Below are 15,559 nucleotides of genomic sequence, written 5' to 3' on the forward strand. Positions count from 1 at the left end.
TTTAAATGTAGGTTCCCCTTGATCCCTCGTTGTGTATGTTATATTTTGAGACTGATCATAAAAACAAAATGGGTTAAAGGAAGAACTAAACAGATCTTTCTCATATTGCAATGATCGATTCTATTTCTTTCACATTAAGTACTGTACTAGTAAATATGTGAAATGACAAACTCACTTTGAAGGTTGGCTTTCATACACATCAGTATTAAGTTTAGATCAAAAGTTACCTCAAGGTGTATTTACTGTTAACATGACTGGATCAAACAGATTAGAGGAAAGAAGAGAAAAGATCGAACTGACAAAGAGCTAATGAAGATGGTACAATGGTGGGCGCCAAGATCCCTCTGGGATCTCTTGTTTTTATGGTTCATTCTTCTTAGATGTTACCTTAAACCCCTGATTGGTATCAATACTATTATTTGATGTTAAAGAAATAAAATACTACAGTGATAGCTACACAAAATAATACACAGTAAACAAATTGAAAACACCAATAACCTTGAAATTATGTTTGTTATTCCATAAACGTTTAGCCGGGTGAAATAATAATTTCCTTCAATATGTCCTTTGGGCCTGGTGAAATCACATCAATGCCAGATAAAAAATCAAAAGTCGCAGTGAATTTGTTTGATATTAAGTTCAATTCAATTTGAAGTAATGCGCATGCAAGTTGTGCCATGTGCTTCAGGAAATGTACCTTTCAAAGTCTGTCAGGTTTGAATGTGTCTGCAGTATGACTGGAATTTCAATAACAAATGGATATCGTGCAATAGGGAGTGTGTTACAGTAGTTAACATAGGGAGTGTGTTACAGTGGTTAACATAGGGAGTGTGTTACAGTAGTTAACATAGGGAGTGTGTTACAGTAGTTAACAACAATTGTAGACACATCACATTGGAATAGGTCACTTGAGCAAAGCTCAGGTGACCTATTCCAATCGCTCGTCGTCCGTCGTGCGTCGTGCGTAAACTTTTACATTTTCAACTTCTTCTCAAGAACCAGTGGATGGATTTTTTTCAAACTTGGTCAGAATCATCCTTGGTAGATGAGGCTTCAAAATTGTAAAATTGGGATTCCTACCCCGACCCCTGGGGCCAGGGCGGGGCCCCAAAGGGAAAATTATCCAATATTTCAAAAATCTTCTTCTCCAGACTCAGAGGTACTACAGTGATTTTCTCTACGTGGAAAGAAAGATCATCAGGGGCTTTACTTAAATTGTAAATTTCAGGACCCCCGAGCTATCCGTTCTCCCTTGGGGAGGGGGTAAAGTTTACTATAGTTTATATAGGGAAATAACACTTTTGGGTATATTTTGACAACTTTCTGTAGGAAATTATTTTTACTTGGTGAGAATTATCCTTGGAGGTAGATGGTTTCAAATTGTAAAATTGAGATTCCTACCCCGACCCCTGGGGCCAGGGCGGGGCCCCAAAGGGAAAATTAATCAATATTTCAAAAATCTTCTTCTCCAGACTCAGAGGTACTACAGTGATTTTCTTTACGTGGAAAGAAAGATCATCAGGGGCTTTATTTAAATTGAAAATATCAGGACCCCGAGCTATCCGTTCTCCCTTGGGGAGGGGTTAACGTTTAATATAGTTTATATAGGGAAATAACACTTTTCGGTATATATTTTATATATTTTCAGCAGAAAATTGCTCAAACTTAGTCAGAATCATCTTGGGTAAATGAGAGTTTTACTTTGTAAAATTAGGATTCCTGCCCCATCCCCAGGGGCTAGAGCGGGGCCCCAAAAGGAACATTTACCAATATTTTCAAATTCTTATCCATTGATGACATGACAAGTATTGTATTTCACTTAGTTTACATGCTGATTTCCACATCACATCTAATAAAATAAAGCTACCAGTATCTATGATATAACTCAGGTGACCGCTAAGGCCCTTGGGCCTCTTGTTGTAGTTTTGACATCAGGATCACGTGTTGAAATGACCCCTACGTCATTCTGTAAGACTGACACCCGTCCTGATTTTGTGTAATATGTGTCTGTTATAATCAAATTTTACATTTATGATTTAAAATTGATTTTATCATGATGAAATTAAGTGATTTGATGCCTTGTATGAAGTGTGTACTTGATATTGCCTGTATATAGTATTACCATCGTCACAGTGGTGAAATATTTGTTTAAGTTTAAAAAGGAATTATTCCATAAGATTATATGTTGTGATGCATTTACAGGTGTTGTTCGAAATTTGAATGTTTGAAACAAACATTAAAGAGACCTTATTGACTTGTAATTGAGTGTATGTCTATTGAAGGGTCCCGGTACAAGATGTTCCCCCAGAGGTCACCTACCCTGATGCCATCCGTAAGGGTTTGTTTGGAGGAGAGGGCTACATACGCGGATTTACAAGGAAATCCAAGTTCAAACCAAGGTCAGCATAGAAATCTTGTTTTTTTACCCTCAGCCTGGAAATATATTAAGGGTATGGTATATCTTCCATCTAATACATGCATCTCCCTATTCAAAAGAGTACTATAGTACTAATCAATAATAAAAGTATCCCATTGTAATTATTAAAACTCCATACATTTTCTCTCTTGGTGACTTCAGTTTTAGTGTATTTTCCAGAACTGGTTGTGTCTAGGTGATTAATGATGAGTTGATTGATCTCATATTGGACACAGTTGACTGTTAATTGTTATAATCAATAATAGAAAGATATGATGTCATACAATTTGTATACAATAAAACCCCACTCACCCAACTGGTGGTCCAGATCAACAGTTCGAGGAATACATGTTATTCAAAGGATCTGAGGTACATTCCACATTGCCATGTTTTGGTGGGATGTCAGACAGCACAAACATTGCAAACTATGGCAGTAAAAATGATAATAATGATGTGAACATTGAATGAGATATCGAAGTGTTCAACAATGAAAACATCAGTACATTGTATTATAAGAAAGGAAGTTGAGTAAAGAAACTGTATATGTACTGTACTTGTTGTTTAGACAGTCCACCAGTATTCGGCTACATTAATTTTACAAAATGTCAAAACAAGAGGAACTCTTTAATCATTCTAAAATGAAGAACATCTTGAACCCCTGTTATTATAATGGATAAAAAGATATCCCCCTCTCCAACAATATATCTCCAGCACACACACAGGCACACACACATAGGGAAATATTAGCCAGGTGGCATAGGACTAGCAGTTAGCGCCTGATAAGGCAGCTGCTGTGAATTCCTCAAAATTGTATTCATTAATGTACAGTAAAACCCCGTTTACTCCAACTGGTAGGGTCCAGATCAATAGTTCGAGGTATACATGGTATTCGACAAATCCGAGGTTCGACCGACATCAGGTGTCAGATGTGACAACAGACAGTACGACAAACAATAAAAACATATCGCCACCTATTATATATTATATTAAGAAAGTCAACAAAATTAAAAAAGCTGCCTCAAGTCGTTTTGACACAGTCTGCCATACTGTAATCGGCTCCGTTAATTTTACGAAATACCAAATTAGAGGAACTCTTCAATCATTTTAAAATGAAGAAAATCTTGAATCCTTGTAATCATACTGTTGATTGATAACGAAATTAACAATCATGACATATTCAAGTTTGAATATCTTGAAAGTTGGTCTGATTCCACTATGTGAATTCCAAATAATATTGCCATGCCGAAATATGGTTTTAAACACCAAGTGAATAAACACTACCGCCAAGTCATCAATGCCAGTATTAATGAAATGTGTTAGGCTAAACTCCACCCTGGATTTTCTTTTTTTTTTTTGTAAGTAGATAGGGAAAATATTTTATTTCTTTAAACAAATGTCTTCTTATTTTACTGCATGGATTAAACAAACAAAAATCGTACATTTTAAGATCTAAAATTTAAGATTTAAGACAGATGACCATGACTGATTTCAAGGATAAAAAAATGATAAAATATAATTTTGAATTTATAAAAATGACAAATGTTTTGGGTAATGGCTCCTTTTTTACTATAATATTAATATTTATTAAAATATTCCTTATTGAGCAGATTGTTTTGGTTTAGTAAAATGGCATAAAATAACATGCCTTCCAATGTAATATGAGACCGGTATGATACTAGACAAACTGTGAGTAAGCTCACAAAGATACTGGCTGGCACTTATACTTGTTTCTGCAGGAAAAAATTAAGTTTCAAGAGCCATAACTCAAGGAAAAATTGTTGAATTGCAAATTCCTTTCTTCATTAACATCTACAATATTTCACTGTGCCAAGTTTACAACAAAAATCAAACAATTAAGGTCGATACCAGGTATTATTTTTAGCCCACCATCAAATCAGGTATTATTTTTAGCCCACCATCATTTGATAGTGGGCTATTCAAATCACCCTGCCTTAAGGACTTCCCACCCTTCATAATACATGTTTTTCTTGTCGTATTTTCGTGTATTCATTTTATATATTGCTAATCGGGCATTCCATTACCGTAGTGTAAATTATAGTAACACCGGGTAAACAATACCCGTGCGTGACGATGATATGTCAACACTGATATTGAGACCTAACTTGTAAATGTTTAATCCCACATACTTCACAAATAAAGCTTATGATACAAAGACATTAATTAACTCACGGGGAAAACACTGATACCACTGACATACGATCAGACGACATTAAGAAGGTTGTATATGAGGCGCATGGAATGCAGACTGATGTGTTTTGTTTACCGACCTCACCTGTACGTAATAGTAGTTCACAAACTCTTGGTCGCTACGACTTTTGTTGTCGAGCAAGTTACGCTCTGTCAGATAAATCAATTCACAAATGCAATTACAATAACTCTGTGAAAATAGTGGTTCATAAAATATAAAGATCCCTATAAAATGCAAGTGCATGTGCGTGCACATAATAACGCCTATGGTTACATATGTACCTGACATGTTAATATACCATGCGTAAGCGGGCTATGGAATGATTTCCAAAGTGTACATGATTGACAGTAATTTTGTTCCATAAAAGAACAGTAAATTGACAATTAAATATAGTAATTTAATTAATATCCGTCGTTTTTGGTTGAGGATCAAAACTATTGTAAAATGTAAAACAAATAAATTATAAAGACTTTGTGTGTATTTGGTTCAATTTTTCACTCTTTTTGTATGAAACTATGTTTCCTGTTTGCTCTTAGCTTGTATTTAGTAACTTATATCTATACAATTTCAATAAAAAACGCTTTTTGTAACATGTTGTAGATATTTTATGCCCGAAGGGCAGGTGAGCTTATACTCTTGTGTTTAGCATGCAAACAACCTAACTACACCCAGGATATACTCTGCTCTGTTTTTTGCCCAATAATAACACAAATACATGTCTAGTCGAAAATGAGCATTTATTTGATTAAAATGCCAGTAATGTAATTATGACCAATAGATACATGATGATGGTATAAAGGCAACAAAAGATTGGGAATCTTCAATAGAAAAACGCCACAAACTTATACATATAGCTATATTTGTACAGTCATAATACGGTGGACATGCAGGGGAGGAGGAGGGAAAACAAATTCTTTGCTAAACCATCGTGGAAACCTTCCTGTGTTTACATATTTTTTTTTCAGTGGAGTGTCACGTGACATCCGACACCAAAACTAGTCGTCAAACTACGTTTCCGGTCGACCAGCCCTTACCCGGGCTGGCTACATTTTACCTTTCCGGAATAAAAGGACTAGAATTACATATAACTTAAATGATTGAATACAACAAATAAAAATAGGCATTTACTAAACAGATTGTATAAATTACTTTATGTATAACATAAATACAATTATCCTCTCGTGTTTAGCATGCAAACAACCTAACTACACCCAGGATATACTCTGCTCCGTTTTTTGCCCAATAATAACACAAATACATGTCTAGTCGAAAATGAGCATTTATTTGATTAAAATGCCAGTAATGAAATTATGACCAATAGATACATGTTGATGGTATAGATACATGTTGATGGTATAAAGGCAACAAAAGATTGGGGATCTTCAATAGAAAATGCCACAAACTTGGACAGAAATATACTATACGTATTTCTGTTCAAGTGCCCCCAACCAGAGTAATCCTGTGTGTGTAGCATATTAAGGGGAACTTTCCTGCTGTTAAGCAATAAAGAAAGTGCAGGAAAATACTAAAGCTTTGATCATTTTGACATATCAGCTGGCTACAATTATGCCATGGCGCAGCGTCCGTCGTCCGTCCGTCCGTCCGTCAACTTTTGCTTTAAAACGCTACTTGTCCTGAACGGACCAGTAGATTTTGACCAAATTTGGTCAGAAGCATGTTTGGGGGAAGGGGAACAAATTCTGTATAAATGGTGGGTGTGGCTCCCCTGGGGGCTGAGGGGCGGGGCCCAATAGGGAAAATATAGCAAATTCTTTAAAATCCTTCTTCTTCTGTAGGATGAAAGGATTTGTTCCATATTTGGTCAGAAGCATCCTTGGGGGAAGTGGAACAAACTTTGTATAAATGGTGGGTCTGGCCCCCTGGGGGCTGTAGGGCGTGGCCCAATAGGGGAAATAAAGCAAATTCTTTAAAATCCTTCTTCTGTAGGAATGATAGGATTTGTTCCATATTAAGTCTGAATCATCCTTGGGTGAAGGGGAACCAATTTTGTATAAACCGTGGGTCTGGCCCCCCAGAGGCCTGGGGGGTGGTTCCCAATAGGAGAAACATAGCAAATTCTTTAAAATCCTTCTCATTCTATAGGAATGAAAGGATTTGGTCCATATTTGGTCTGAAGCATTATGGATGGATGACGGGTTTCGCGCCTACATGATTCCGCCCTTACAGGTTTCATCTCACTGACGGAAGTCAAAAGGGTAAAGGGGAACCAATTTTGTATAAATGGTGGGTGTGGCCCACCTGGGGGCTGAGGGGCGGGGCCCAATAGGGGAAATATAGCAAATTCTTTAAATCTTTCTCATTCTGTAGGAATGAAAGGATTTGGTCCATATTTGGTCTAGGCATTATTGGGTGAAGGGGAACCAATTTTGTATAAATGGTGGGTGTGGCCCACCTGGGGGCTGAGGGGCGGGGCCCAATAGGGGAAATATAGCAAATTCTTTAAAATCTTTCTCTTTCTGTAGGAATGAACGGATTTATTCCATATTTGGTCAGAAGCATCCTTGGGGGAAGATGAACCAATTTTGTATAAACTGTGGGTCTGCCTCCCAGGGGCCTGAGGGGCGAGGCCAAATAGGGGAAACATAGCAAATTATTCTTTAAAATCCTTCTTCTTCTGTAGGAATGAAAGGATGTGGTCCATATTTGGTCTGAAGCATTATTGGGAGAAGGGGAACCAATTTTGTATAAATGGTGAGTGGGGCCCACCTGGGGGCTGAGGCGCGGCCCAATAGGGGAAATATAGCAAATTCTTTAAAATCTTTCTCCTTCTGTAGGAATGAAAGGATTTGTTCCATATTTGGTCAGAAGCATCCTTGGGGGAAGATGAACCAATTTTGTATAAACTGTGGGTCTGCCTCCCAGGGGCCTGAGGGGCGAGGCCAAATAGGGGAAACATAGCAAATTATTCTTTAAAATCCTTCTTCTTCTGTAGGAATGAAAATATTTGGTCCATATTTGGTCTGAAGCATTATTGGGTGAAGGGGAACCAATTTTGTATAAATGTTGGGTGTGGCCCCCTTTGGGGCTGAGGGGTGGGGCCCAATAGGGGAAATATAGCAAATTCTTTAAAATCCTTCTTCTTCTATAGGAATGAAAGGATTTGTTCCATATTTGGTCTGAAGCATCCTTGGGGGAAGAGGAACTAATTTTGTATAAACCGTGGGTCTGACCCCCCAGGGGCCTTAGGGGCGGGCCAAATAGGGGAAGCATAGCAAATTATTCTTTAAAATCCTTCTTATTCTTTCGGAATGAAAGGATTTGGTCCATATTGGTGTGGAGTACCCTTGGGTAAAGGGGAACAAATTTTGTATAAACGGTGGGTGTGGCGCCCCCTGGGACCTGAGGGGTGGGCCCAATAGGGGAAATAAAGGTAAAACTTTTAAAATCCTTCTTCGACCATCGGGATTTAGGGATTTTATCTTAATTTGGTCTGGAGGATCAGATCCTATTGCCAAGGGGACTACAATCAAATTTGTAAACACTATCAGTGTTTTGTTGTAAATTGCTCCTTGTGCATGTGAAATCTACATCATCAACAGTCAACTTATAAATTTTCAAAAATACTTTCTTTATCACTACTTCACTTGTCGAAACACTGAATTGTCGAACTTCTGACACATAAAGTTAGTTTAAAGTCATCATCTGACCACTCAGATCCTTCATCACTGACCTCATAACACCCTTCTTTCATTTCATGATCAAAGTTTAGTCTTTTTACTGCAACCTTCTCCTGTGACACAAGCTCCCCGAAGGTACCCGACACAACAACTGAGTCTGTTCGTATCCCCATGTCCTGGACCTCTGTCTGTAGTGCCTGTCGCATCGTCGCACTTGGTACATGCTTTGGAGATGGTTTGGGAAGTCTTTGCTGTTTTACGTCCCTAGCCAGGACTTTACAGATTCTCAGACAATGACTTGTCCCTCAGCGGACTCCTGAGAAGGTCCATTAATTGCAACTTGCATGACAGCTTCAATCTTCGAATTGCTGAGACGATTCCTTTGCCTGGTCCTAATGTTTTTCAATGCACTGGCGCCTCTCTCTGGCCAAGCATTTGAGACTGGCAGGGAAGCTGCCACTTCAGCGATGAAGGCTAACATTGGAAAATACTGACGCATAGATGGCTTAAGAAGCTCACTGAAGAACCACACTGTTGAGGTGATACTGGAGATGCCCGTTTTGACTTCATCTGGGATGTTAGGCTTGATGACATCAACAATGTGGTACTTATGTCTCTGCCATTCTGACTTGAGTTTGTCCGTCTCTAGTGCATTACCCTGATGAAAATGGTCAGCCATGGTCTTTCATTTCATCAGATTTTATTGACTTTATATATGTCAATTGGATTGGACATCAGGCTATGCCTATTTAAGTCCTTTCCAAACTTATTTACAAACATTACATATATTCTGTCATAACAATCCAATTAAACAGTGCAGGGGAGATAACTCCAATTTAGCTTGTGAAATGAACATTTTCAACTTTGCTTTAATCATTTTCTGTTTATGTTTTAGATATTAATAATTAAATAAATCATGTATATTTATTGAAAACCCATCCTACATAAAATCCAAGGGATACAGGCCCAAAAGTCCTTGTGTATAAACACATTGGCCATCCACCCACTGGATATATAGGATAAGTTACTAAGAAATAAACATTTTGAGATTACATATCAAGTCTATTAGTTTGACAAATGTAGTCAGATATACTTTTTAAAATGGATATGTTAATATCAGCGCTGCATATTGAGCATTCCTTTAATAGAGTTTTTAGATTAAAATGATCATGATTACCAGTTATACAAAATTGAGAAATTTTTATTACTAATTGCATTCTAAAGTTGTTATAGAGTGGGCATTCAAATATAAAATGAAATGCATTTTTAGGTCACCTTTGCTATCCGTCTTCGTCCGTCGTCGTTCGTTAACATTTTACATTTTCAACTAAAGCTGAAATACTGGCAAAGGGATTTCATTAATATTTCATGGGAAGGTTAATGACATCTCCCTGACCAAGTGTTGGTATTTTTCGGGTCGATCAGAAATCCAATATGGCCGCCACGGCTGCCATTTGAAAAACTATTTCAAACTTAAAGTCAAGTTCTGCTGGGCCGATTGAACTGAAACTATGTAGGAATGATCAACTCATGGTCCTGACAAAGTCAGGGTTTTTTTCAGGTCGATCAGAAATTCAATATGGCTGCCACGGCCGCCATTTTGAAAAAAGTATTTCAAACTTAAAAACAAGTTCTAATAGGCCGATTTAACTGAAACTCGGTCTAGGAATGATCAGCTCATGGTCCTGACAAACTTAAGTTAACGTTATACTGGACTATTTTGTACTCAAATTGGTTCATATTTCAACAACAAAAATAAATACTGTAGGACTTGGGTGACCGTTTAGGCCCATGGGCCTCTTGTCATTTTCATGTCCACATCTACATGCTGGTGTGTCATTCAGATGATCCATAAATAAGTCACCATTTAGGTTGCTTGCATGATTTCTCAGCTGACAAATTATGATATTGAATTTTCTTGGCCCATAGTATTTAAATATGCTAGCAATTTCTTCAGTGTTGTTCATATTATCAGACTTGATGAATTTTTAGCCCACCATCATCTGATGGTGGGCTATTCAAATCACCCTGTGTCCGTGGTCCATGGTCCGTGGTCCGCCTTCCGCCGTCCGCTGTCCGCCGTCCGCCCTCCGCCCTCATGCAGCCATCTTGTATTTTGATAGTGAAAGTTTGTTATCGCTATTTCTCAAGAAGTACCAGAGGGATATTTCTTAAATTTAAAATATAGGCTCCCCTTGGTCCTGAGCTTTGCAGGGAAACTTTTGAGACTGATTGGATAAACAACATGGCCGACAGGCAGCCATCTTGGATTTTGATATTGAAAGTTTGTTATCGTTATTTCTGAAGAAGCACCAGAGGGATCTTTCTCAAATGTTATATGTAGGTTCTCCTTGGTCCATAGCTGTGCAGGGCAACTTTTGAGACTGATCGGAATAACAACATGGCCGACAGGCAGCCGTCTTGGATTTTGATAGTGAAAGTTTGTTATCGCTATTTCTAAAGAAGTACCAGAGGGATCTTTTTTAAATTTTATATGTAGGTTTCCCTTGGTCCTTAGCTGTACAGGGCAACTTTTGAGACTGATCGGATAAACAACATGGCCGACAGACAGCCATCTTGGATTTTGATAGTGTAGGTTTGTTACCGCTTTTTCTCACTAAGAACTAGAGGGATCTTTCTTAAATTTTATATGTACATGTAGGTTCCCCTTGGTCCTAGCTGTGCAGGGTACTTTTAGAGACTGATCAAATAAACAACATGGCCGACAGGCAGCCATCTTGGCTTTTGATAGTGAAAGTTTGTTATCGCTATTTCTCAAGAAGTACCAGAGGGATCTTTCTCAAATTTTATATATAGGTTCCCCTTGGTCCTAAGCTGTGCAGGGCAACTTTTGAGACTGATCGGATAAACAACATGGCCGACAGGCAGTCATCTTGGATTTTGATAGTGATAGTTTGTTCTCACTATTTCTCAAGAAGAACCAGAGGGATCTTTGTCAAATTTAATATGTAGGTTCCCCTTGGTCCTTAGCTGTGCAGGGCAACTTTTGAGACTGATCGGATAAACAACATGGCCGATAGGCAGCCATCTTGGATTTTGATAGTGATAGTTTGTTCTCACTATTTCTCAAGAAGAACCAGAGGGATCTTTGTCAAATTTTATATGTAGGTTCCCCTTGGTCCTTAGCTGTGCAGGGCAACTTTTGAGACTGATCGGATAAACAACATGGCCGATAGGCAGCCATCTTGGATTTTGATAGTGAAAGTTTGTTATCGCTATTTTTCCGGAAGTACTTGAGGGATCTTTTTAAAATTGTATGTGTAGGTTCCCCTTGGTTATTATCTGTGCAGGGCAACTTTTGAGACTGATCGGATAAACAACATGGCCGACAGGCAGCCATCTTGGATTTTGATAGTGAAAGTTTGTTATCGCTATTTCTCGGGAAGTACGGGAGGGATCTTTCTCAAATTTTAAATGTAGGTTCCCCTTGATCCCTCGTTGTGTATGTTATATTTTGAGACTGATCATAAAAACAAAATGGATTAAAAGAAGAACTAAACAGATCTTTCTCATATTGCAATGATCGATTCTATTTCTTTCACATTAAGTACTGTACTAGTAAATATGTGAAATGACAAACTCACTTTGAAGGTTGGCTTTCATACACATCAGTATTAAGTTTAGATCAAAAGTTACCTCAAGGTGCATTTACTGTTAACATGACTCGATCAAGCAGATTAGAGGAAAGAAGAGAAAAGATTGAACTGACAAAGAACTAATGAAGATGGTACAAAGGTGGTGAACTAACATGAGAAGAAGAAAAAAGGAAAAAAGGAAAATAAAAGTGATACAAAAACAAAGAAATTGAAAGTAAAATTAAGGCCAAACTGAAACAAAATATGCATTTGTATTTATTTGGCCTAATGACGTAAACAAAATCAAACCACACAAAATTAGACAATTTTTACATTGATCCCCAGAACGAAAGTGGATGGTACAGTACTGTACAAAATAATAAAGTTGAAAGAAACAGTCAAATCAAAAATAAGGAAACATTCAGAAATAAATCATGTTTCAGTCTCATGCACGTACCTGTCTTGGTGCACTTTGAAGGAATAAAAAAGGCACTGATGGCTTGTTGACGTTTGGCCATGTTCAATAGTCAATGTCAGTCCCTTCTAATCAAACAATGTGAAGAATGTGTTTACGGTCAGTCACTATCTCTTGAACACTTTGCAATATGGTGTTGCGAACATGCGAATCAACCATTACAATGACAGTGATGTAACGTTACGTAAATGATTCACTCTATTGATACGATAATTTACTCGACATAAGTGAATACACGTTGAAACCTTGTGCAGCACAACTGACTCGTCGCTGCATAGGTTTCTCAGACACCAGATAAGTTTGACCCAACCGATTGAAATAAAATTTGCATTGAGTTTAATTTTACATTCTTGGCCATATTTTAGTCGCCCAAATTATCATAGTAGCCGGGGGTCAAATTGGCCGGCCGCCGGCTCTTGTGGAAAACGCTGACTGAATCTTGGCCAGTAAGTACGGTGATATAAAGTTTCCTCAAATAAATGACCTTTACCTACTTTCAAGATCACAGGGGTCAAATATGTAAAAAAAAAAAAAAAAAAAAAAAACAGAATAACCAGAAGGCCCAGATTACTGATACTTGGCCAGTAGGTACCTTGGACAGAGTGTTAAAAAGTTTTCTCAAATAAATAACACTTTCAAGGTCACAAGGGCAAACAAGTGTTATTTTTTTTTAAACATCTCCTGGGTAACCGAGAGGCCTAGAGCAATAAAATTTGGCAAGTAGGTACCTGGATCAGAGTGTTATAATCTTCAAAAAAATGACCTTGACCTTCTTTCAAGGTCACAGGGGTAAAATATGTTAGAGCCTTTAAATAACTTCTTCTAAATATCTAGGAGGCCCTGGGTGATGATATTTGACCAGTACCATGCTGGGATAGAGTAATATAAAGTTTCACTTAGTCTGGAACATTCTTAAGCCTAGGAGACTCAAAATATGGAAACGTTTGCAAAAGTACTTTTATTGAGAACATTTTCCTATGATTGCACAAATACTCAGGTGAGTGATACAGGCCCTCTGGGCCTCTTGTTTTAAAACTTATTCTTTGGTTGATTTAACGAGAAATAGTTCCATTCTATCAGTAGTGACAAATTATTTCATAGCGATGAAAATATGTTCTTTAAACTGATATCAATGATTGTTTCAATAGGTTTAGCCTTGCAGTACTTTCAGTACTTTGACTGGGGAAATGATACCTTTTATAAGTTAGCCTTTGGCTTACAGTTCTAGTTTTACAATCCCATTCCTTTTCACATCTGATTGGGGAACTAAATGCTGGCTGCCTTGGTGAAAGGCAAGTGTGTTATCCACTGCACCATCTGACCACAAAGGAGGAGCTGCGCTTACAGTTTCTAGTACAGAAGTTGAAAGTTTCATAGCTCCAGGAAAATGGCTCAATTGCAAATTCCTTTCTTCATGCACACCTACCTGTGATATAGTATCTCAGGGCCAAGTAACAAACAAATCAAAAAGGAGGAGTTGTGCTTACTAGGTTTCTGGTGCAGAAATTGAAAGTTTCAAGGACCATAACTTCAGGAGAAATAGTTGAATCACAATTTCCTTTCTTCAAGTCTACTTGGGGAATCAAACCCTAGCTGTCATGGTGAAAGGTGAATTTAAATTTGAAAATATTATAAACTTTGTTGATATTAAAATGGCTACCAGCAGATATGTACTCCTCGAAATTGATGGAGAGAGATTTCATCTGATGTAATCTTGTGGTTGTAGAGTACCTCGAGTGTGGGCCCCGGTTGTGAAGGTTCAATATCTTTATAGTGAGATTCTCGACCAGTGGCTCAAGATACATACCACAAACCGTGTTATGAACCAGATCACACGACTCATGGGACTCGATTACTACATTCTGGAGGTAAGTCACTGATGTCTAACAACTGCTGCTAGGACACACACAATAAATCATTTATGTACTATATGCTCTTATGAACATGGAGGATAATGACTTTAAAAGGGCGATTTAGTCAAATGACACCCATAAAATCAATACGATATGGGGGTCTTAGTGTGGGAGGAAACTGGAGTGTGCTAGCCACTGCTCCAACTGACCACCCTTGGCATATGTAATATACTCTGTCATTTGTAACTGCCATATTCTTTATTATATGAGTACCACTTGGGATGGTGGAGTGTTGAGGAATATGTCCTACTGTATTCAGAATAAATGCTGTCTGAAGGTTGGGGACTATAGACGTATCAACATAACTTTTTTCACATATCGCCCTTTGCGAAGCGACGGTGGCACCCGGAGTAAAGCAACTTCCGGTTTAGTTAGGCGTCTATGGATACAGTAGAAGCGATCGTCGAGTGTTCACCATCTCCAAGATGTAACGCTATCTGAAATTAATTTGTGTGTGATATATGATACCTCATTGTAATCATTATATACTTTTTATAACATTTTAAACAATGTTTTCGATATGTTATAATTATTAGGCATATATTTTACAACGTAAACAGCAGGCTGTAAACATGGAGATTGACGATCCTGGTGATATGACTCTTAGAGTTATTTTCCATGTGGAGTGTTGATTCTCTCAAACTTTTTTCTGGAAAAAAAGGGTTAAGTAGGGAAGGTACCAAATGTGAACTGGCTGCTTTTTGTTATGCTGCAAACAAAATGAAACTTCCGATAAAGTTGACCTAGGAGGAGATAGTTCATTAGTTGCAGAACTTTCCAGACGCTACGGACATGGACGTGGTTCTACGTCTCTGGATCATTTTATGTTCGTGTGGCTATATCTATGTAATGGGTTTAAAACATATAAATATTGCTTATTTTATTTGTAGAAATAAACTTTAAAAAAAAAAAATGCTTAAATAACCTTCGTTTTTAGCTCACCTGCCCGAAGTGCAAGTGAGCTTATGCCATGGCCGGGCGTCCGTCAACCTTTCCTAAAAATCGCTAAAATACTTGTATAAATGGTTGGCCTGGCCCCCCTGGGGGCTGAAGAGCGGGGCCTAATAGGAGAAATATAGCAAATTCTTTAAAATCCTTCTTCTTCTGTAAGAATAAAAGGATTTGTTCCATATTTAGTCTGAAACATTCTTGGGTAAAGGAGAACCAATTTTGTATAAACCGTTAGTCTGGCCCCTGAGGGGCCTGAGGGGTGGGGCCCAACAGGGGAAATATAGCAAATCGTTTAAAATCCTTCTTCTTCTGTAGGATCGAAAGGATTTGTTCCATATTTGGTTTGAAGCATCCTTGAGTG

The 15,559-nt window shown here is 37.9% G+C and overlaps 1 protein-coding gene across 2 annotated transcripts in view; it reads left to right on the top strand.

Annotated features, from left to right (window-relative positions):
* LOC110454011 (39S ribosomal protein L28, mitochondrial-like) overlaps nucleotides 1-15,559 on the top strand; it is a 94,932-nt gene that overhangs the window by 23,218 nt on the left and 56,155 nt on the right. For both annotated transcript variants that reach the window (XM_021503306.1, XM_021503307.1), the window contains exons 3-4: nucleotides 2,283-2,399; nucleotides 14,061-14,202. In XM_021503306.1, coding sequence (XP_021358981.1) covers nucleotides 2,283-2,399; nucleotides 14,061-14,202 — 259 coding nt within the window. The remainder of the gene's footprint in view (nucleotides 1-2,282; nucleotides 2,400-14,060; nucleotides 14,203-15,559) is intronic.

Source organism: Mizuhopecten yessoensis, unplaced genomic scaffold, assembly GCF_002113885.1.
Source record: "Mizuhopecten yessoensis strain PY_sf001 unplaced genomic scaffold, ASM211388v2 scaffold7629, whole genome shotgun sequence".
In the NCBI taxonomy this organism is placed as follows: Eukaryota; Metazoa; Mollusca; class Bivalvia; order Pectinida; family Pectinidae; genus Mizuhopecten; species Mizuhopecten yessoensis.